This window comes from Stegodyphus dumicola, chromosome 7 (assembly GCF_044657685.1).
Source record: "Stegodyphus dumicola isolate Sdum_Otavi_A_Nest chromosome 7, ASM4465768v1".
Classification (NCBI taxonomy): domain Eukaryota; kingdom Metazoa; phylum Arthropoda; class Arachnida; order Araneae; family Eresidae; genus Stegodyphus; species Stegodyphus dumicola.
The window spans coordinates 207,372,005-207,395,719 of record NC_140774.1 but is presented as its reverse complement, the minus strand read 5'-3'; the positions used below and the strand labels follow the sequence as shown (position 1 = coordinate 207,395,719).

The following is a 23,715-nucleotide window of genomic DNA, read 5'->3' as shown; positions in this document are numbered from 1 at the left end:
GAACCATCATGATTTGCTGATGGTTCGGTAAAATCATCGAAACGAGTCCTGTGAAAATTTGAAAATATAACGCTGATTTTTGTTGTTTGACTTCTAAATTAAAATTACAATTATCAAGTAAATATAATTGCTCTAAACAAATAACAACACAGTTTAGCATTCGCCGCGGATCTCCAAAAAATGTATCTAAATATTTTCATCTCAGAAAGTGTAGTAAAAATGGACCTTAATCGCTATCAAACATACACTACTATATCACTTCTTAAAAGATGTTGTACTAACTCCATATTAGTTATGCTATTCCTTTAGTTGATGATATGCTGTTTTTTTTCCAATTTTTTTCAATAAACATAATCTACATTCAGCCCGAACAAGTATTTTTCTCTTTGCTGTGATATCAAACTCCCTTTTAAAACAAAAATAGCACAAATCTTATAAGTTTTGAGCTGCTTTTCCACACCCCCGGTTAGAAAGCTTTTACCTAAACTGATTCACAATCACAAATAGCTTGTACTCTGGCAATCTCAAGATTCGAACTTGGATGAACATCTCCAAGACGATAGCAGCATACATCAGTGTAGTTCACGTGATGTATATTTCAGGTTTAGGGACATTAGAAGATTTAGAAATCATTAACGTAATAGAATTTTTTCTGAAGGATGCTGTGCCAAAATCCCATATGGAATAGCTTGCTTAGCGATTTCCTTCCTTTACCTCGTGTACCTGGGAAACGGAAAGGATAAATCAAGGGTGTCGCAGACAGAGAGAATGGTTAGGGCACTTAAAATGCTTTCCAACGGATATCTTGATTAATGACAAATGATTATTGCCATAATTGATCCGTGAGTGTTTCATCCTTCTTCATTAAGATAAATGGGCCGGAACTGTCGGGAACTTTTCATATTTAAAACCTATTTAGCTGAAAGCTTCTCCAGTTTGCGCGCGTCATTTATGACCGGGATGCCTCCACAAATCTTTGACTATTGGTAGAATTCCAAACTTTTAAAATTTCTAGACCGTGGACGTTTTATTTTAAATTCCGGTCTTCTCAGGCGTAATTTTGGAGGATCAATCATTGATTATGGATGATTCAGTATTTTTCTTAATATTTAATCAGATTGACTATATCTGATCGAACCGGTTTTTATGTTTTAATTTCATTTTCGTGTTTCAAATCTTTAAATTGACAGCTTTATCGCTTTCATTTATTTCTGTTCCTTCATAAAATTCATTGATTTTTTTCATTTATTTCTCTCTTTCCAAAATTTTATTGCTTACTTATTCATGTTACAAGAACAGATTCTTTTAAAATTATATATTCGATACTGGTTATCTTATAAAATCAACGAAGCGAAACTGAACGTTTATAAGGTGTTCTTTAATGTCGATATCAGTTGCATTAAAATCAGACACGACGGCTCGTCTTAAATCTTACACACACACAAAAAAAGTTAAAAATTTAAAACTCCGTTTCTATTTTATGATGAAAAATTAAATTTATTATTTCATTATAAACAAGAGAACAACTCAAAAATGAAGAAAAAGAAGTCATGTCTTACCTTAGATACAATCGTATTCCAGACATAACAATTAATGAAACAGGCTGACAGAAAACTCATTTAATCCATCCAGCAGTGTAATCCAGAAATAACCATCACAAAACTAACTATACAGTTCCGTCCCAAAATAAGTATCAATACAACCTCGCACCATGGTTATCGTTCGACAACAAATTTTACTCAAAAGTGAAGCAAAAACTTGATAATAATGGAACACTTTATCGGTAAATACCTTCATTTAGATCCTTCAACGCTATTCTAGTCGGCCTTTATGCCTTATGTGGGTTGCGACAAAAATAGTTCCAAAATCAGTTATAAGTTGAGAGTGTACAGGTGGTGAGATTTGTTCCGGATCAACTGATATGCTGCCTCGCGGGCTCCACGCAGCGATCATGGTTCTCCAAGGAAAGGTGTATTGAAAGTGCAGAAGATCTAGCCAATTATAGCATTTCGTCATTGGCAACAAAAATAGGCTGTTGCGATACTGTATAGTATTGATATCGATATTATATAGTTTATGTAAACTCAATAGACTTTACAAAGTTTGTTATGGTGAAGTAAAATCTTCAGCCCAAGAAAAGAGAAACACACCAAAGTGAAACATAAAATTAGCAAAGCAACAAAATTAATGTTTGGCGTAGATTTAGACAAGATCTCTAAATCTTGACTAAATCTATGCCAAAAACATGATTTGTTGCTTTGCTAATAAACAATTGATAGTAGAGAATATTAACGTCTGCGCCATGGTGCTATCTAGGCTAGTTGAGCCATTGCAACGAGCTAAAATTCAACACGTTTGTTCGAAGATTAAATTTTGATGTTAGAAACATCCAGTGCTGCGAAACCTCAGCGCTTTAAAAAAAAATTAGTATTATGAATTCTTCGCTTAATTCATCCGGAGTACTCGAAAGTATTTTAATTCTTTTTCAACTTCTTGATGTACTTCCGAAGTCTAATTTCTAAATTTTTGTGGCTAATTTGGCACCTCTTCGAGTAGTTCACCTGAGACAAGGCCCAATCATTGGCCCAGTTTGCCACCCACAGTAAACATTAGTGAACTAGGTTAGGTTAGGTTATTTAATTACGGCAAAGCCTCGAGGGCTATCTGCCTAAAGAGAGGGATGCCCTTCGTGGAGGACTTTCTAAGGGAAACTGGCTCGTATATACGTTACACGTGGGGGAAAACCACGAAAACACCTATGCAGCCAGCCCGTTCGCGGGATTCGAACCTCGAATCGAACTACCAGTGTTCAGCGACTTTACCGCTTGCCCGCTGGTGGGCCATTAGTGAACTAAATGAAAACTCATAATAAAAGTTGCTTTAGTACATTGCTATAGTTCTTTGTTCATAAATGTTGCCAGCTAAGCAAGAAAACTGAGGCTTGTTGTTGTGCAATGAAATAAGTTGTTGTCACACAACAATCAGCTGACATAACATTTTCTTAGTACCAACCATTGCGAAATCAATGCTGTCTGTATGCCCTCGTTATCTTCCAATCTGAAGAGAAGAATGCGAATTTTGCTTGAATTTAGAAGGCAAATTAATTAAATAACATATGAACAGGAAGTAATCTATGTAAAGCGCAGTGCACCTGGTTGGACAGAGTATATGAGGTTAATGAGGATAGAAAATAGTTCATTGTATGCGGAATCAGATGTTCCTAGCAATCGAAAGTTGATTCATCTTGTCATGAAGTGTTATTTTGATTTTGCTAGCATTCAGTTTATGTTAAAAGGCTAATTTTGCTGCTCTTACATTTCTTACCATGGGAAAGCAAAAATAAGAAATTTACAAAAATCATTCGTTACAATTTCGAATATTTGTCTTCCGAATATCCAAAAATTGCCATTTAGATATTTGAAAGATTTGGCTTGTTTATTTGATTACGACAAAGCATTCGAGAGCTATCTGCCTACGAGGAGGGATGCCTTCGTGAAGGACTTTTAAGGGAAACTGGTTCGCATACACGTTACACATGAGGAAACCACGACAACGCCCATGCAGCCAGCCCGATCCGAACCTCGTAACGAGCTCTCAGTGTTCTGCGACTTTACCGCTCGGCAGCTCGTGGGCCAATATTTGAAAAAGGGTAGTTTGAAACTGCTTAGGGAGCATCTTGGAACCAGCGAGCACTGCGTTGACGATACCTGGTTGAAACGGTTATAAGCTATATACCTAGTATTCAAGAACGAGAAATAGAATTTCATAAGGTTTCTGTGTATAGTATGCATCATATGACGTAAAGTGAAAGCCTTTATGTTAATTCCGTCATTGCAAAGGATTAAGTATATGTACGTTATGCGCATACGAGTGCGTCTCCATTATGCATGTGTTCATATTCCATAGAACAATCGCGAAAAACACTGCGTAAGTTTCCGGTTTGGATTTCTAAAATCCGTTGTGCCAAGCGAAATAATTCGAAAATGTTCTAATTGCATGGGCGTTTTCCTGGTTTGCCCCATGTGTAACGTGTCTGCGAGCCAGTTTCAATTAGAACGTCCTCCACGAAGGCATCCATTTCTCTAGACAGATAACCCTAATGAGATTTGCCGTAATATCAATAAAAATCAAAGCACAAAGTTTCAGAGTTCTGCAACCAGAGTTTCAAAAAATAAAGTGCATTCAAATAATTGTACAAATGCATAAAAATTTTACTTTTAAGCATACTTAAAATGATACAAAAGAACTGAACATTTATTACAAACTGGAAAATATATATATTAATTCAGTGTACTGTAAAACAAATGCTGAATGCAAGTGTGTACAAGGCACAATTAAATATAAACAAACATACGCGGATAATAAAAACAAAGGTCTACACGCGTTAAGAGCAAAATTTTAACGTAGTATTTTAAAATACTTTGCATTTTCTTTTACATTATTGTTAAGTATTTGAATGCAGGAAACTGAAAAGAAATATAGTTTGCCATATCTGCATGTTCACCCCAAGACCTTCAAAACAAACTTGCATGTGCATTGAAGTTATATTTAATTTTTCAAGAAACAGGTTTTAAATTTTTAAACATCTCCTCTCCATAATTGAAGACTTCTGTTTGTGAAATCAGAAACACATTAATAGAGAATCTTAAAATACACATATGTAAAGATCGTGAATTATGAATAAAAGTAAAATGAGTTGTGTTTTTCCGAAATGGCAACATCAGAAGATGTTCTAAAGGTCCAATATAAAAATTTGTACTCGCTATTATTAATCTGGAGGAATCATGTTTGTGCTCTCAAAAGAGTAAATAAAATTTATAAGTATTATCAAAGATAGTTTTTATAAGATTCGAATTCTCACTTTATTGAAATAAAGTGCGGGAAGATCAGTAAGAATTTCATCTCAGTATGGAATTTTAGAAATACAATGGCAGATTGTGAATAATTACAAATGTAAACCAGTCCATTAATCCATACAAGGCCAGATGTGGTGGTCTCTTTATTATGGAGGCACCCAATAGGTGGGGCAATTTAAAAGTTGTTTAAATAAGGCTGAGCCAAATTTAGCAGAACTGTGAATTAAGTCAGTTTCTACACTTTCAGTGTCTTTTTGCCGAGTGGGACCAAAAGTAAACTTTCAGTTTTGTGCACAGAAAAATCTGACTTCTTGACCGCTGGCTTTAATTGTAAAATTTGATAACTGTTTTCACTGTACTTGGTGTTTTACATTTACTAGCAGCCTTCGTCTGGCTTTTAAATGTACAGAAAAAATGGCTGAAGGGAACACCAAACGTTAAATTTAAAAACTGCATAGAATTTTACTCTGCAGAAGAACTTCATAAAAAAAGTTATTACGTATAACAAAATTACAATGAAATAAGCAATATCCCTTAATACAAATATTAATTATCCTAATAAATAAATCAACCAACTTCCCTTTGCAAAATCTTAAGAAAATGGTATAAAGGAGGTTAAGAACTTTGTTTCCTAAAAAAAATCACTCAAAATTTTTCAATATCTTAAAAACAGTGAAATGAGCAATAAATAACATTAAAAGAATACAAAAAACAAAAAATTCTGAAAAGCAAAATATAATTAATGATATTTTATCTTATATTTTCAAGAGAAAAAACATTACAATAAAATAAGCTATATCCCTTAATACAAATATTAATTATCCTAATAAAACAATTTACCAACTTCCCGTTGAAGAAAAAAAGTCATGCAAAACTTTTCAATATTGTTACGAATTTGCTATTTAAAAAGCTAATGTTAGTTCAATTATAAATTAAATGGTTTTATTTCTCGCGCAGTGCAGCGCGTGACGAATATTAAAAGAAAGCTAAGCCGGAAAAATTAAAAATACAAGAGCGCGGGCGTTAAATAAATAAATATCTCTTTTTGATTTCGAGAAAGTACTGGAAAATTCTAGCGCGTGATTTTAAAATCTTATAAAAGAAGGAAAACATCTCAGTTCGTAGTAGTTGCTTGCTTAGTTTGTTGTTGTTTAGAAAACTGCTCTTGTTGATTGTAGCGAATTCGCGGATTAGCGTTCTTTAGCTGTTTTGAATTACGTTCTATTGGATATTTGAGTAGTTAAAAGATAACTACTGTGAGATATTGTAATACTGCATGATAATTTGAGAAAATTTAAGCATTTTTGTTGTGATAATAATAAATTTTTGTTCATTTTTCATCGGACTTGTGCATTCATTTCATAACGAGCCCGTACGCACGCAACAATTTTTGGTGTCAGAAGTGGGATTTGAATGCCAATAACAAGAGGGATGGAAGAACAATTGAGAAATAAAGTGAAAAATAAAGTGCATTCAAATAATTGTACAAATGCATAAAAATTTTACTTTTAAGCATACTTAAAATGATACAAAAGAACTGAACATTTATTACAAACTGGAAAACATATATATTAATTCAGTGTACTGTAAAACAAATGCTGAATGCAAGTGTGTACAAGGCACAATTAAATATAAACAAACATACGCGGATAATAAAAACAAAGGTCTACACGAGTTAAGAGCAAAATTTTAACGTAGTATTTTAAAATACTTTGCATTTTCTTTTACATTATTGTTAAGTATTTGAATGCAGGAAACTGTAAAGAAATATAGTTTGCCATATGTGCATGTTCACCCCAAGACCTTCAAAACAAACTTGCATGTGCATTGAAGTTATATTTAATTTTTCAAGAAACAGGTTTTAAATTTTTAAACATCTCCTCTCCATAATTGAAGACTTCTGTTTGTGAAATCAGAAACACATTAATAGAGAATCTTAAAATACACATATGTAAAGATCGTGAATTATGAATAAAAGTAAAATGAGTTGTGTTTTTCCGAAATGGCAACATCAGAAGATGTTCTAAAGGTCCAATATAAAAATTTGTACTCGCTATTATTAATCTGGAGGAATCATGTTTGTGCTCTCAAAAGAGTAAATAAAATTTATAAATATTATCAAAGATAGTTTTTATAAAATTCGAATTCTCACTTTATTGAAATAAAGTGCGGGAAGATCAGTAAGAATTTCATCTCAGTATGGAATTTTAGAAATACAATGGCAGATTGTGAATAATTACAAATGTAACCCAGTCCATTAATCTATACAAGGCCAGATGTGGTGGTCTTTTTATTATGGAGGCACCCAATAGGTGGGGCAATTTAAAAGTTGTTTAAATAAGGCTGAGCCAAATTTAGCAGAACTGTGAATTAAGTCAGTTTCTACACTTTCAGTGTCTTTTTGCCGAGTGGGACCAAAAGTAAACTTTCAGTTTTGTGCACAGAAAAATCTGACTTCTTGACCGCTGGCTTTAATTGTAAAATTTGATAACTGTTTTCACTGTACTTGGTGTTTTACATTTACTAGCAGCCTTCGTCTGGCTTTTAAATGTACAGAAAAAATGGCTGAAGGGAACACCAAACGTTAAATTTAAAAACTGCATAGAATTTTACTCTGCAGAAGAACTTCATAAAAAAAGTTATTACGTATAACAAAATTACAATGAAATAAGCAATATCCCTTAATACAAATATTAATTATCCTAATAAATAAATTAACCAACTTCCCTTTGCAAAATCTTAAGAAAATGGTATAAAGGAGGTTAAGAACTTTGTTTCCTAAAAAAAATCACTCAAAATTTTTCAATATCTTAAAAACAGTGAAATGAGCAATAAATAACATTAAAAGAATACAAAAAACAAAAAATTCTGAAAAGCAAAATATAATTAATGATATTTTATCTTATATTTTCAAGAGAAAAAACATTACAATAAAATAAGCTATATCCCTTAATACAAATATTAATTATCCTAATAAAAAAATTTACCAACTTCCCGTTGAAGAAAAAAAGTCATGCAAAACTTTTCAATATTGTTACGAATTTGCTATTTAAAAAGCTAATGTTAGTTCAATTATAAATTAAATGGTTTTATTTCTCACGCAGTGCAGCGCGTGACGAATATTAAAAGAAAGCTAAGCCGGAAAAATTAAAAATACAAGAGCGCGGGCGTTAAATAAATAAATATCTCTTTTTGATTTCGAGAAAGTACTGGAAAATTCTAGCGCGTGATTTTAAAATCTTATAAAAGAAGGAAAACATCTCAGTTCGTAGTAGTTGCTTGCTTTGTTTGTTGTTGTTTAGAAAACTGCTCTTGTTGATTGTAGCGAATTCGCGGATTAGCGTTCTTTAGCTGTTTTGAATTACGTTCTATTGGACATTTGAGTAGTTAAAAGATAACTACTGCGAGATATTGTAATACTGCATGATAATTTGAGAAAATTTAAGCATTTTTGTTGTGATAATAATAAATTTTTGTTCATTTTTCATCGGACTTGTGCATTCATTTCATAACGAGCCCGTACGCACGCAACAATTTTTGGTGTCAGAAGTGGGATTTGAATGCCAATAACAAGAGGGATGGAAGAACAATTGAGACAGCTCATTACTGATTTTGCTGCTTTCCAAGAAAAGATGGAAGCTGGCCAAACATCTTTTAAAGAAGAAATGAAATTGGGCCAGGAATCCCTCAAAGGAGAAATGAAATTGGGCCAGGAATCCGTTAAGGAAGAGATGAAATCCCTTAAAAATGAGATGAAAGCAGGTCAGGACGAAATGAAAAGAGAAATTACCTGCGTAATAGAAAATAAATTTGAGGCTATGGAAGGCAGAATAGACGCGGTTGAAACTAAAGTTGGACATATAGAAGAGAGAGTTTCTGCCGTCGAACAACAAATTGATGATAGGGTTTCTGCTGCCGTCGCCAAAGAAGTTGACAGCCTAAAGAAGTGCATAGCGACGGTAGGAAACAATTCTGAAGGTTTTAAATTTTTATCGATGCCTGCTCGTTCCGTTCTGAAACTATCTACATATGATGGGAAGACCTCCTGGCAGGTGTATAGGACACAATTTTCTATCGTTGCGGATGCGAATGGGTGGGATTCCCAAGCTAAGGCCTGTCATCTCGCCGCTTCTCTGAGAGCAGACGCAGCGGATATCCTGCAGACGCTTCCCGAAAATCAAAGGCTAGATTTCGAAGCTCTATCCGGCGCTTTGGAGCTGCGCTTCGGCGAGAAATGTTTAAAAGACTACAGCAGGCTCCAATTAAAATCTCGTCAACAGAAGCTCACCGAAACGCTTCAGGAGCTCGCCACGGATGTTGAAAGGCTGTCACATCACGCCTTTTCAGAGTGCCCGACAGAAACAAGGGAAATCCTGTCCCTGCAGTATTTCATCGATGGCATCCGGGACCCTGAAATACAGAAAGCACTGCGAATGGCGGATGTTAAAGATCTGAAAAGCGCTTTAGTGTATGCCATGAAATTTGAGGCAGCCCAGCAAGCCACCCGTCGAGACCGCCATCCAGTCAGAGCTGCTCAAGTCCAGGAGCCAGGGGATCAAGTCACTGCTCGTCTAGACGATTTAACTAGACAACTGAACGCCTTGAGTCAGAATATTGGTGACAAGAAACCGACCGTAAAGTGCTGGAACTGCGGTGCTGAAGGACACATCCGACGAAACTGCAGAACACCCCAGGGCACGGATGCTAAGACCGCTCCTAACAAACAGCAGGGAAGCTAATTAGTGGCCATCTCGCGGGGCGGAGGTTGCCAGATCATGAAAAGCCCCAGTTTAAAGCGCTTCAGATTTCTGCAGTGAGAGGCGGCAGTAATGGACTTTTCATAATAGGACATATTAATGGAGTTCCCTGCAATATGACGATAGATACAGGAGCCAACGTTACCATCATCCGAAAAGATTTGGCTCAACAACTGGGAAGCAAACTTATCTGGACGCCGCCCTGCGTTACCCTACAGACTGTGTCCGGTGAGAAGATCAACATCGATGGAAAAGTAAATGCTAACATCACGTTTGGAAGTGCCGCTTACCATCACACGGCATATGTAGCAGAGATCACTGATTCTTGCATACTCGGATTGGACTTTCTAAGGAAATACAATTTTTCCTTGGACTTTAAAAATAACGAATTGCATTCTACATCTGAGGACATAGCGTTATTTGGAGTCAATGATGAAGTTAAATCTGTCCATAAAATCATAGCACAAGACAATATCACAATACCGGCAAGAACAGAAATTTTACTTCCTGGATCCATAGCCGAAAACAAAAATTTCCGCTACGGCGTCATAGAATATCCCAATAACTGTAATAGCCCAAAAGGAGTACTAGTAGCCTCAACACTCGTCGACCTATCCAGAACGGTTATCCCGGTGAGAGTCGCCAATGTAACTGAGAAGGGGAGAATTATTAAGAAAGGTGAAGTGGTTGCAGCATGTACTCCAGTAACCACCGTTGAAAGAAAGAGTAACATCCAAGAATCCGTGTCCTCAGAGAGAATTACATCGGAGTTATTGCAGAATGCGCAATTAAACGATGAAGAGAAGAATGCTGCCGATCGCGTTATTAAAGATCTTCAAGTTGTTTTTTCCCGCTCGTCTTCTGACGTGGGTCGAACTAGTTTGACACAACATAGAATAGATACCGGCGATCATCGCCCGATCAAGCAACATCCAAGGCGTCTGCCGTTTGCTAAACAGGAAGAGGTGCGAACACTGTTAAAAGATATGGAAGAAGGCGATGTCATCGAGCCTTCAACAAGTCCATGGGCATCTCCCATCGTTCTCGTCAGAAAGAAAGACGGCTCAACAAGATTTTGCGTTGACTATCGCCGGTTGAATGAGGTTACGAAGAAAGACAGTTACCCTCTTCCTAGAATTGACGACATTCTAGACACTCTTTCTGGAAGCAAGTGGTTCTCAACGCTTGATTTAAAGAGTGGGTATTGGCAGGTAGAAATACACCTTCATGACCGAGAAAAGACGGCATTTACTACGGGACAAGGGCTTTGGCAATTCAAGGTGATGCCGTTTGGACTGTGTAATGCGCCGGCAACATTCGAACGCCTCATGGAGACTGTTTTGAAAGGACTTTCCTATGAAGCCTGTCTGATATACCTGGACGATATCATCATCGTCGGAAAGAGTTTTGAAGAGCATCTAGAAAATCTTAGAAAGGTGCTTCAGAAACTGAAAGAAGCCAATCTAAAGCTGAGTCCCGCTAAATGCAAATTGTTCCGAAAGGAAGTGACTTACCTGGGACATGTCATCTCTGCAGAAGGTGTGCGCACGGATCCTGAAAAGGTATCAGCGGTTAAATCCTGGAAACGTCCCGAAAATGTCCATCAGCTGAGAAGCTTTCTAGGGCTTTGCACCTACTATAGGAGATTCGTGAAGGACTTTTCTTCCATCGCAAGACCCCTTCACAAGCTGACAGAGAGCAACCAAAAGTTCTTGTGGACAAAAGAATGCGACGATGCATTTAACAACTTAAAGGAGGCTTTAACATCTGCTCCAATCCTGACGTATCCTCAGCACGACCGACCATTTATTCTCGACACCGACGCGAGCAATGAAAGTGTCGGTGCTGTTTTGTCCCAAGAAACAGACGGCCAAGAACGTGTAGTGGCGTACTGGAGCAAGTGCCTGTCTAAACCGGAGAGGAATTATTGTGTCACCAGGAAAGAGTTGCTCGCCATAGTCAAAGCTGTAGAACAGTTCCATCACTATCTATACGGCAGAAAATTTCTGCTCCGCACCGATCATGCATCATTGACCTGGCTTTTAAATTTCAAGAATCCTGAGGGTCAAATAGCCAGGTGGATACAGAGACTCCAAGAATATGACATCACTATCCGTCATCGTAAGGGATCATCACACGGAAACGCCGACGCCCTGTCTAGAAGACCTTGCCAAGAAAACTGTCGATATTGTTCCAGGGTGGAAGCGAAATACGAGCTGCTGACTCCGGTCGCAAGACAAATTACAACATCAACATCGGCTGATCGAGAACCGTGGAGTGATGATGAAGTCAGGAAAGACCAGCTGGAAGACCGCGACATTAAACCCATAATTGATCTAATGGAGTCGTCAAACAGAAAACCTACCTGGCAGGACATTTCTATCTGTAGTCCTACAACCAAACAATATTGGGCACTCTGGGATTCACTTCACATTCGAAACGGCGTCTTATACCGGAAATTCGAATCGGATGATGGGAAGACGTTCCGATGGCAGCTGATACTTCCAAGATCCCGCAATCCTGATGTCCTTAAAGAACTACATAACAGCCCTACGGGAGGTCACTTTGGAATAATGAAGACCTTACAGAGAGTTCGTGAGCGCTTTTACTGGAATAATGCAAAGGATGACGTGCAAAAGTGGTGCCGATCTTGCGATGCCTGTGCAGGTCGGAAAGGACCTAAGAGACGCAGCCGAGGCAAGCTGCAACGTTACAACGTAGGGGCGCCTTTTGAACGAATCGCCTTTGACATCCTGGGACCTCTGCCACGAACTGCTGATGGCAACAAATACATACTCGTTGTCGTTGATTACTTCACCAAGTGGCCTGAAGCTTATCCTATTCCTGATCAATTTATTTTAAGTTCGTAAAATAGTTAAGTGCCTACATTTCATGACGATGTGAAAATGGAGTGTGCAGAGTAAAATCTCGTTTCCTATAGGCCATTATGTCTCAAAATGACGCGATTTCGTCACAAAACATAAAATAAAAAAATTTTTAATTCGAATTTCGAAAAAAATCGCTTCGAGGTGCACTGGCTCTTGTCTAAATGCACCTATCTACCAAATTTCGTAGCCGTGAGTCTATTAACTTACGTGCAGCGCGAACGAAAGACACGCACACACAGACAGACTCTTTCTTTTATTATACTATGTAGAGACTATATTTTTCAATTTTAATAAAGTTATTTTGATGTTTTATGTATTTTTGCCTTGCCACGAAGTGTGAACTGAATTAACTGAATGAGAAATATATATCTAATGAAATTCGAGGAAATAAGTTTAAATTAAATGCAGCAAAAACAAATCGTACAAGGAAGTCATGTGGTAATACACATTCGATTTTTTTATAAAGCAATGGAAATATCAATGCAATGACATTAAAAATTTAATATGTTTTTAAATTAGTAATGGAATTATATTCATTTATGTACTCTTAATTGCATTTATTTTTATACTAAAAATTAGAATTTTAATCGCACTATTTGAGAAAAAAGTAACAAAAAGTGGTAGTTTGCATACTACATCATTACCAAATAAAATATTTATAAATACTTTCGGATTGTTTTCCCTTCCATAATACAAATTCTTTAGTTAAATCCTTAAATCAAATTTCAGGTATAGTAAGCATTAATTACATTAATCTACATTCCATTACCAGCAATATTCTTATATTTTAAGAAGGATATGTTTCTGAGACATGTTACTGTATTTTGAACAAGCGATGAACTAAAGTTCAAAAGCTTGACAGGTCTAGATGATATGAAAATTTCTTTAATAATATCCCAATTTATTGAACGATGATCGCTAAGCAAATCTTCGACTTGATCGACACTCAGTTATTTAAAGTAAATGATCTAACAAAGCGAGTTTCGTCTTCGATGTATTCTATCCCTTCATTAAACATCTTACACTACTCAAAATCTCTTACGCTGAATAAAATATTGCCTTCAAAAGCATTTTACAAAGTTTCAAAAACTTACCTAGCGGATTTCCATTGCGAGGACAAAATTTCACGCAGATTCTTTGCGATAAGAATCGCTATTTTGGGAAATTTCCAAAGGAAAAATTCTTTATTCATTAAAAATTAATATATCTGCAAACGATAAAAGAAAATGAAATGCGAATTGTTGCCACATGTCGATGGAACTCGTCAACTTCTGAAAAAACTTCGCAAACGAATTTTGGACGCTCGCATTTTAAATTATTCATTCTCAATATTTTGATTCCAATGTACGGAAATGAATTTTAAATAACAAAAGTAAAATGTAAATCCACTGCACTACAGAAATCTATAGAAAGCATAAAACGTAATCTGCTGTGATTGCTATGAGCAATTAAGCTGAGAATGGCTGCATATGAATTGAAGAATTTTTCATTCAAAGCAATTGAGGAAGTTTCCAAAATTACGTAATTTCCTACTTTTTCCAAGAAAAAGAAATGAAATCTTACAAGAAATCCACTTTTTACTCTATCTTGTGTTCCTAATTGGAAAACTAAATTTGAAAAAGTTGTAGTACTTATTGCTGAGTACTTCTTTCGTTGAAAATTTGTTCACATTTGTTCACTAGAAAGCCATTCTGATTTCATCTCAAGTAAAAATTTTTAATTGAATTTTATTATTTATTTATTTCTCAAAAAATAGAGACATGATTTTCAGAAATATTCAGAAAGGGAAAAAAGAAAAAAAAAGATTTCTGGATTAGGTTTTTGTCATTTTGCTCCATCTACCGACTGTATAATATCGTTCATTTATTAACACAACATCTATAACACTTTATATCTATAAAACAACATCTTACATCTCCTCTCATAAAACAAACTGTTCAAAGTTCTATCAATTTCACTCTTGCAGTCAACAGCTAAAAATTAGACAGCTCGCGAAGAAAATTGTTAAACTATGGATTTAGTATCCCACATTCGGGTTCCTGCTATGCGTCGACCTCGAAGACATTATTCTACTCTTGACATCATAAAAAGAACCATCATCGTAAATAAGCCGAAACCTGAAAAGAAGTACGAAGGGAGAGGGGAAGATTGTGTGCTAAGGACAATATTGAAAGGAAACATCTTAATTGTCCATCTTTGCACAATAACATCGTCAACAGTCCCTTCTATATTTCATCTAAAACGAAAAATATCTTCAATCTTTAACAGTTTTGGAAATGTGCATTTCATCTTAAAAATAGCATTTACTGAAATAAAAGTCATTATTAGGTGGAAACTCACAGTTCGGTTATCAGTTGTATCACTTCAGGTTAAGAACGTCATAATCAGTATTATTTTATTCATCTTCTTCTGCTTGAGTCCATTGTTTTATGTATTCAGCGCATGTACTTGTTTTAGTGGGTCCTTCATGATCTCCTTCTTTTACAACATCATAGGAGTCATTATTCTTTATTTTGACAATCTTATACAAGCCTAAATACTTTGATTTTAACTTATTGGTCCAAATTGCGTCCTTTTGATTGCTACTAAATCATTAATTTCATAACATTTTGAAGAACGTCTTCGAAAGTTATATGTTTTCTTATTTTCTTCTTGTACCTTAAACATTTGTATTTTCGCATCTTTTCGAAGCTCTTCTCCGTAAGTTTCAAAACTATTTTGAATTTCTGCGTCAATTATTTCTTTTCCAGAAGTATAATCAGTATTTGCTTGAAAATTAAAAGCATTTTGTTTGCTTACTTCAGATATAAAATTAACAGCTGATATTGCTTTAGAAAGTCTTCTTTTGGGGACAGAAGATTCTTCAAGAAACGCCTCTTCTGTGACGTTGTCTTATGTTTAGTTGCTTTGTAAATTGATGTTGAAGTCGCACTAGATGGCGTTGGAACAGCATCAGCACCACACAGGTCTCCCTAATGTTCCCAATCATCAGCATTAAGAATTTCTCGCAACTGACGACAACCTTTCTGATATAATTCTGATATCTTCATGAGTGATACACATTTTCCTTTCTAATTCTGCTTGTTTAGCAAATAATCTCTTCTCCATAATTTCCCTCATGCAATCTTTTTCTAAAGCTAGCATTTCTTGCATGTTCAGTTTAACATTTTGAACTTTATTTTCTTTCTCAGACAGGATTTTATCTTTGGTGATTGCTACTAAATCATTAATTTCATAACATTTTGAAGAACGTCTTCGAAAGTTATATGTTTTCTTATTTTCTTCTTGTACCTTAAACATTTGTATTTTCGCAGCTTCTATTTCATTCTTGGCATCTAATAGTTGTTTCTGTAAAATTTCTACAGCCTGATACGGAAAGTTTTCTTTCCAAAGACATAACTTGTTCTTCATGAACATCCAAATCCAATTGTAAAATAGATTTTACTTGTTTTAGTTGAACACTTTCTTTATCTCTTATATCTTCTGGGTATCAGAGATATAGGTTTGTTATCTTTTAAAATAATATGCATTTCAGAATTAGTATCTTAGGCTTGTCTTCCTTTAAGTTTTTCAGACATACCAGGATCCAGGATGGAAGTTTGATATTTCTGTTTCACCTGCGCACACTGAGCCGGTTCTTGGTGGTTGTATTGGTTACGCGGTCAGAGCGGACAGTGGCTACAGCGGACACGTGAGAGTAGCTAGGTGGACAGAGCGGACATTCTCGCACTTATTGTGTTGTTTTCCTAATCAGTCATATGTCATCTATTGTGTAGTTTCGAGCTTTGCACCTGCTGTAGAGAAAAGCCGATACTTATAATAGAAAATGTCTTTCTCATTTTCTCAGTCGATGTTTGATCCTTATGAAGCGTGTATGTCTTTTTTAGCGTCGAAAAAAAATCTGCGATGGAACCCATAGCCATTTAAAAAAAATTACTCTCTACAAAAAAAGAATGTTTAGTTGTAGATGATTACCCACACCGAAAAAATAAATTAGGAATGAGTTGGGTATGTGTAAAAGAAAAGACACATCGTTGTAAAGGAAATGTAAAGAGAAATTTTCAATACAAAGTACTGAAGAAAGTACATATACGAAGTACATTTCTGCGTGCCCAACATTACTGAGAACGAAGTTAAAAGGAAGTTAGAGACTTGCAGAAGAAAAGTCCCCCCCCCAAAAAAAATCAGTTCCCGTTCCCCATATATTTCCAAAACTACTTTCAGAATTATATCAAAAAGGTTATGATTTTATTACTAAAATACCGGCATACTCCAGTGCCAAGACTGTTTTATGTAAGGAGAGGAGAAAGGCTTTGGGAGCTATCCTAATTAAAAGGCTAAATATTGACAAATTAAATACATAAACTGATTCAAAAATTTAAGTTTCTCGTTTGAATATTTTGATCAATTTTGTGTTAGTTAATATTTTTTGTATTTTCCATATATTTGTATTTTCCATAGCTGTCACTGATATTACTTACTGAACCAACTCACAGAACATTTAGAATTCGTCTGCAATTTTCATCAAAACAGATAAATTCAAAGTGTGCAATTTTGCTGTTTAAGTTTTAGTTTAAAATACTAAAATTCAAACAAAAAATGCCTACAATGTTTAAATTGTAACATGCATTATTTTGTGCTTTTGTATTTTAATATGTTTGTTTATATTTTTAATATGTGTTTTTGTTTAATTTAAAAGGGTCAAAATTCAAGCAAGTAAATTTACACAATTTAAAAATTACAGTAAGCATACTTGTCTTATTTTATCTTAAAATTCTAAAAGTTAAATGCTTACAGTTACATTTAAATATTTCTAGTAGCTTTATTTGCCATTTTTTCCCCTTAAATCTTTATTTCATGTTTTATATTTATTTTATTTTTGTTTGAAAAGTTTTAGTTTAAAATACTAAAATTCAAACAAAACAATGCCTGCAATGTTTAAATTGTAACATGTTTTATTTTGTGCTTTTGTATTTTAATATTTTTGTTTATATTTTTAATATGTGTTTTTGTTTAATTTAAAAGGGTCAAAATTCAAGCAAGTAAATTTACACAATTTAAAAATTACAGTAAGCGTATTTGTCTTAAATATTTTATCTTAAAATTCTAAAAGTTAAATGTTTAAAGTTACTTTTAAATATTTCTAGTAGCTTTATTTGCCATTTTTTCCCCTTAAATCTTTATTTCATGTTTTATATTTATTTTATTTTTGTTTAAAAAAAATCTGAATTTCAGCTTTAAAAAAACTATTTAAAAATTACTAGTTTATTTAATTTAGTTTTTTTGTTTTAAAATGCTAATATGAGCCGGAAAGTTTTATATGCATCAGAAAAAGAAATATGTATTTATATAAATTTTGCAGATTAGAAACCTTGGAAGTTCTATCATTAGATGAAAAAGAATAATTCATTTATTACATAACAGTAAATGGTTTAGAAACATGTAATTTAAATCAGAATTTTCCGAATTCATTTAGTAGGAAAAAAGTCCATATCAATCATGAAATTGGTAAATTATCAATTGTAAAACAAGTTAAAAAAATTAAGGAAATGTCGTTTTCCAAATAATTCTTATTAAAATTCTGGATTGACAGTCTCGTTAATTCACAATAAGGGGGAGGACAAAGACCACAACAAAGTTTTGTTCACATCTAATACAGCAAATGCTTTATTGTGTGCTGCTGCAAAAATAATCATTAACGGTTTTTGTAACAAAATAGTAACCATAATAATACAACATACTACGGAATCATAGCACCCATATAGTGCCACCTATTCCAACTGGGCACAAAAATAAGAAAAACTAAAGCAAGTCACAATTTTTTTTTCTGCTGTAGCATTTTGTGAACCAAAGTGGTCCTTTCATTTATATCCAACAATTTAAATATTTCCATACATTGGTAAGATTTACATTTTCATACATTGGTCAAACATTAACATTCAAGCATATATTACTACAAACTGACAAAACAGCAGTGTGTGTTATGAAGCATTTCAACAAAGGTGTGTTTCTTCGTCACACACGTATATACATACATAAAAATATCTTTCTACATTAGTAATAATAATATTATTGCAAATAATATGATTCAGCATCATAAGCATAACAGTATTTTTTTAGGGGAACAGCTTTAGTACAATACATAAGTAAGAAATTACATTAAACAAAATGGTCTCGCAAAACAGATTTAATTCATTAATTTGAATCAGTTTTGCCAGCAAAGATTTTTAAAAGTAGAACTGAATAAGATATATTCTCATGTACTTTTAACTCAATGAATGTCTGAATTAATATAATTTATAAGTATAATATGGGCATACTATATATGTAATATATACAATCCCTTTGTTTTCAAATAATTTTCAATCTACAACTAAGTAGTTTTTGAAGCAGCTGTGTGATGCCATTTGTAATAAGCAAACTATGACTCTAATGATTGTATTCCACAAAACATAGAATTTGTTATTAATAAAATAAATATACTTTAAATAGTTTTTGACACACTTCAATCTGTGTATCGCTTCATTATGAATAAATAAATTTCTTAAACAATTTTTGTGTTAGATTAATATACAATAACAAAGTTTTGTAAAGTAGGGAAGAAACATAGTAGAGGTTTTGTGGATTATTTCTCTAAAATCCCAAGTATTCAGGAATGGTACTTTCACCTTTTATAGATAGAACTAAGAACAGCTGTACATTGACAGCAAATTTCGTGTTCAGTACTGTAATTAAAAAATGAGTTTAGATGTTGCAATAAATTTTACTCTTCACCATTTAACATGTTTTGATAAATTCTATCTAAAAGCTCTCAAAAAATTGTCCATGGTGTCACTTCACTGGCTTTCTTTGAATTATAAGCAAATTTCAGAATTATTCATACCCTACCCCAAAACATACATTTTTTTACACTTCAGTTCGTGAATTTCTAATACATTTTCTGGTATTGGTCTGAAGGTTCACGTTCCTGCACAATGAAAGAACACAACACTGCACAGAAATCACCTCTTCTTCTAAAATGCACTTTTCAGAGAGTTTTTTTTTGGGGGGGGGGAAACTTTCTTTTTTTCTCTTAACCACAGTAAGTGTTTGACAGCAGTTTTCGTTGCCTTTTTATGTTTTCCTTTATTCTTTCTATGATGTGTTGGTCTTCAGAAAAAGATCGCGACTGCAAAAATGCTGGAATGATGGATAAGAAGCCATTGCTAGGTGGACCAATGGGAGCACCTGATTTGGTAAGATCACGCCTCATCATCATTACACGATCAAATCATGTGTAGGGCGCCATTGACAGTTTACACATCTGGGCGGACGATACGAGCTTGACGACCTTCCCATTCCAACAACAGTTCACCTAAATTCAAAGGAGATTCAAATAAATATTTAATCAAAATTTAAATAAATACTCATTCATTCATTTAAATAGAAAGAACAAAACGTTATTAACAGAAAATTGCTAACGGAACAGTGTTACATAATGAAACACTGTTACATAATGGAACATTGTTAATATTGTTATTTAAATTATTAACTTTGCTTATGACAGAAAATTAAGATATTAGCTGAGAAGCTAAATATAGAGATACTGCAAGAAAACTTGGAATATCATTAGGCTTACCAGAAGTCCTCTTTTGACTAGAAATGATCTCGTCTGGCGATGCGGTGCCTGCCTCTCAGCCAGTTATTCATATTTTTCCACTTATGTGTTTAAATTTTAAAAGTCCAGAATACACTCAAATGATATTAATACAAACCTAAAAGAGCTTACAACATTCTACAATGCATTCATTATTACACTAAGGCACAGAAAGAAGTTTTGATGGAGCAGAACCTTTTATATGGATATACAGCAGTGAATTAACATGGTCTGAAATTGAAGCTTCAGGTGTAATTAAAAAATGTTGTCTAAATAAACAATTAAAACACAACTTTGAAGCTTTAGAACAGCCATTTTATTTTATTTTTAACAATAACAATGGTAAAGCAAAAACTGGTAACCATGGTAACGCTTTACGACTGTGCAGATAGTCTCGCAGACGAATACAAAAATTTTAAACAAGGTGAAAGCATTAATGAAGTTCCCGCAAATAACGCAATAAGCATGGATCATCCTTTTGATAATTGATTAAGTTGATGATTGCAAAGGCTTTTTGGCTAACTAGTTTGAAAATTTGGAACGGGATTATTTGGGAAAATAAATACTGAGAAGATGGATGGATATTTTTCGGGCATTTCAAAGGAGTCTGATGTGTACACCACATTGCTTCCTTGTAAATATTAAATTATGCACATTTTTCTTGCATTCCATTTATACTTAACCTAAAATTAAATTAAACCTACTTCGTCGATAGCGCATAAAGCAAAATAGAATAAATGCATTCTTTAAAATTCACTGTATTTATTTACCATAGAGACACCCTGGAGCTAGTTTCACTTAACAGCGTTACATTTCATTCATTTTATAACTCGGAATGCACAAAAATGATATCATCTCAAGAATTAAATTATATTACCTGAAGAAATAAATTATATCATCTGAAGAATTACATATTTTGCCTAGGCTTTGTGTATAATGCATAAACATTCTATAGAATGACAAATGCTCTTTATTAAAAGATGTTCATTCCTCAAAAGTACAAATGTTATTTTGAAAAAGTAATGAAAGAGTCCCATTAAAAATCTGTCATTCAAAATACGTAAAAAAGTAGCGAGATGAATTTGATACAACATTATAAATTTGTATTTTTTATCTGGTCGAGACTGGGAATCAGTAAGACAACAATCTACCTGACAACGGAAATTAATTTCAGAAATAGTCATAAGTTTCACAACAATGCCCTTTATTAATAACTTTTTGTTTTTTCCGGCAGAGCTCACAAAGGTGGTTGTACAGTTCAGTATCATTTATGTGCAATGTTTTTGTATTTGGTTGAAAGTTCTTTCAACATTCTGTCGCTTCGCCCATGTCCAGTACTCAAATGAGTTTTCATGAAGTACGGGAAATAACTCGGCATCCGCAACGTAGTACTGTACAGTATTGACGCTTCCTTTAAAATGATAAATCAATGTACTTTTCTTTTCCACAAATACACATCTTAGCGATTCAGGAACCATTAGTCCCATGGTTCCTTCTTAATAGTCATTTGGGTTTTCATACATGATTTATTAACTTCTAGTAAGTAGTTTAGGTTCTTCAAAATGAATCAAAAATGTATTTCATGCTTTGCCTGTTTCTCATTTGGTATTCCTAGGAAATGTATGAAATATGAATAATTTCATACATTCCCAGCTAGTTATAGGTATTATGTACAATGCCTTTTAATTTTTTTATTACTACGGAATTCATATTTCATGAATCATCTTCAAGAATTAGATATAAAAATATACAATTTTAAAAAATGTGTTTTAGTAATATAATGCACATGCGAAATTTCATGTGAACAGATGCCTATGAGGGCTGAAAGTTTACATAAGAGAATACTAAATCATTTGTTCGAACCATTTTAAATAAAACTAATAGAAAACAAAACAAAAGGTGCTATGCCATTCAATTGACTTCTCTACATAAAAACAAGCACTAATCTGCTGCAAATAACAGGAATGATTAAGCATTCAGCAATATAATTGAGATAAACATAGTGAGCAGGGTGCATGCACAATGCTTACTCACCTAACGGAGGCTAGTCTCCAGATATATTGCTCAACCCTGAATGCAACACAAGAAAGATATTAAGAATGCACGCATAATAGAATGAATGCAAATAACACTGCTTAAGGAATGATCGAAGAATACGCAAAGAAGCACACTGCACAAAATAAATAAAAAAGTAAAATGGGACAATGCTATATCTGCCGTTCTACTAGGGAAACCCGTAGAAAAGATGAGTGTTCTTAAACGTATACTCTAATATTTCAAGTCTCGTAAACTAGCGTTAGTCCTGCATATACTCTTAATATTTTCTAGTCTCATCTTCAAGTGTTCGCTACCAAAAACCAGTTCAATATGCCAAGCAGATATAAAATGGTGCTCCGTGTAAAAGTGAACCGCACGTTTTTCAATGAACACAGTTTTCAACTCAACACGAGTGAGTACAATGAACGTGACAAGCAAATATTAAATAGGAACTCTGGAAATATGTGAATAGCACATAGGATGCACATTAATATACCCAGTTGATATTGTTCGTTTTAATGCATCAGAATAACTTCTTATATCCAAACTCTACAGTCAACATTCTCTATAAACTCACAATCACAATGCATAAAACACTGCTAAAATACTCATTCATCACAGGGTTTCTTTAATAACCCATCTTCCAGAGTAACTTATAAATTTCGCTACAATTTTTAATACTCCACGGAAAATTTTGTCTGGGCCTAGTGATAATAGAATGCTCCATCAATTGAGTCATACAACAGGAGGTACAGCAACTCAGCTGGTGGTAAGTAAGCGTACACTCTCTCTAGGGTAGAAACTTCTTCATTTTATGGGATCAGATGAGTACCGTTCACTCGCTGAAATAAACCGGTTCTTATTTATAACTTACAACTCACTAATAATAACCTTGATGAAAAAATTTGAGAAAAAATGTAACCTTATTCGGGTACAGTATTATATTTTAATTACGCTAAAGCCCTCCAGGAATATCTGCCTAAAGAGAGTGATGCCTTCGTGGAGGATTTTCGAAGTAAAACTGGTTCGTATACATGTTACACATCAGGAAAAGCACGAAAACGTCATGCAGCCAGCCCGTTTGCCGGGATTCCAACCTACTAATGTTCAGCGACTTTACTGCTCGGCCAAGTTAGGCATAGATATTTTCAGAGAATTTCTTTGCTCCTGATTTTATTTATTGAGATGATGGTAAAGCCTTGAGGGCTATCTATCTAAGGGAAGGATGCCTTCATATAGAGGACTTTCTAAGGGAAACTGGCTCGTATACACATTTCAAATGGTGAAAGCCACGAAATGACTCATGCAGCCAATCCATTTGCGGAATTTGAACATCGTATCGAACTACCAGTGTTCAGCGACTTTATCGCTCGGCCGCTGGTGGGCTGTTTGCTCCTGAAGAGAAGAGACTTGTGTCCGATGCTAACACTGCTTAAGGAATGATCGAAGAATATGCAAAGAAGCACACTGCACAAAATAAATAAAAAAGTAAAATGGGACAATGCTATATCTGCCGTTCTACTAGGGAAACCCGTAGAAAA

At 34.3% G+C, this 23,715-nt stretch overlaps 2 protein-coding genes and 1 long non-coding RNA gene across 16 annotated transcripts in view; 1 reads left to right on the top strand and 2 right to left on the bottom strand.

Moving 5' to 3' along the window:
• LOC118203199 (transcription factor unc-3-like) overlaps window positions 1-13,708 on the bottom strand; it is an 87,762-nt gene extending 74,054 nt beyond the window's left edge. The window contains exon 1 of one of the 6 annotated variants that reach the window (XR_015042349.1): window positions 5,701-5,778. Coding sequence is in view for 1 of the 6 variants with exons in the window: in XM_085821296.1 (XP_085677422.1) it covers window positions 13,596-13,693 (98 nt within the window). In the remaining 5 variants the exon portion in view is untranslated. Of the gene's footprint in view, window positions 1-1,559; window positions 1,981-5,696; window positions 5,779-13,595 lie in introns of those variants that run through there. The other 5 variants (XR_015042348.1, XR_015042346.1, XR_015042347.1 and 2 more) reach the window with 5 other exon arrangements.
• LOC146996616 (inositol polyphosphate-5-phosphatase A-like) overlaps window positions 1-23,715 on the top strand; it is a 206,280-nt gene that overhangs the window by 31,885 nt on the left and 150,680 nt on the right. The gene's annotated exons all lie outside the window — the stretch shown is intronic.
• The window catches only part of LOC146996617 (uncharacterized), a 48,704-nt gene continuing 42,877 nt past the window's right edge, over window positions 17,889-23,715 (bottom strand). For all 9 annotated transcript variants that reach the window (XR_015042343.1, XR_015042341.1, XR_015042337.1 and 6 more), the window contains one exon: window positions 17,889-19,855. This is a non-coding gene — a long non-coding RNA (uncharacterized LOC146996617). The remainder of the gene's footprint in view (window positions 19,856-23,715) is intronic.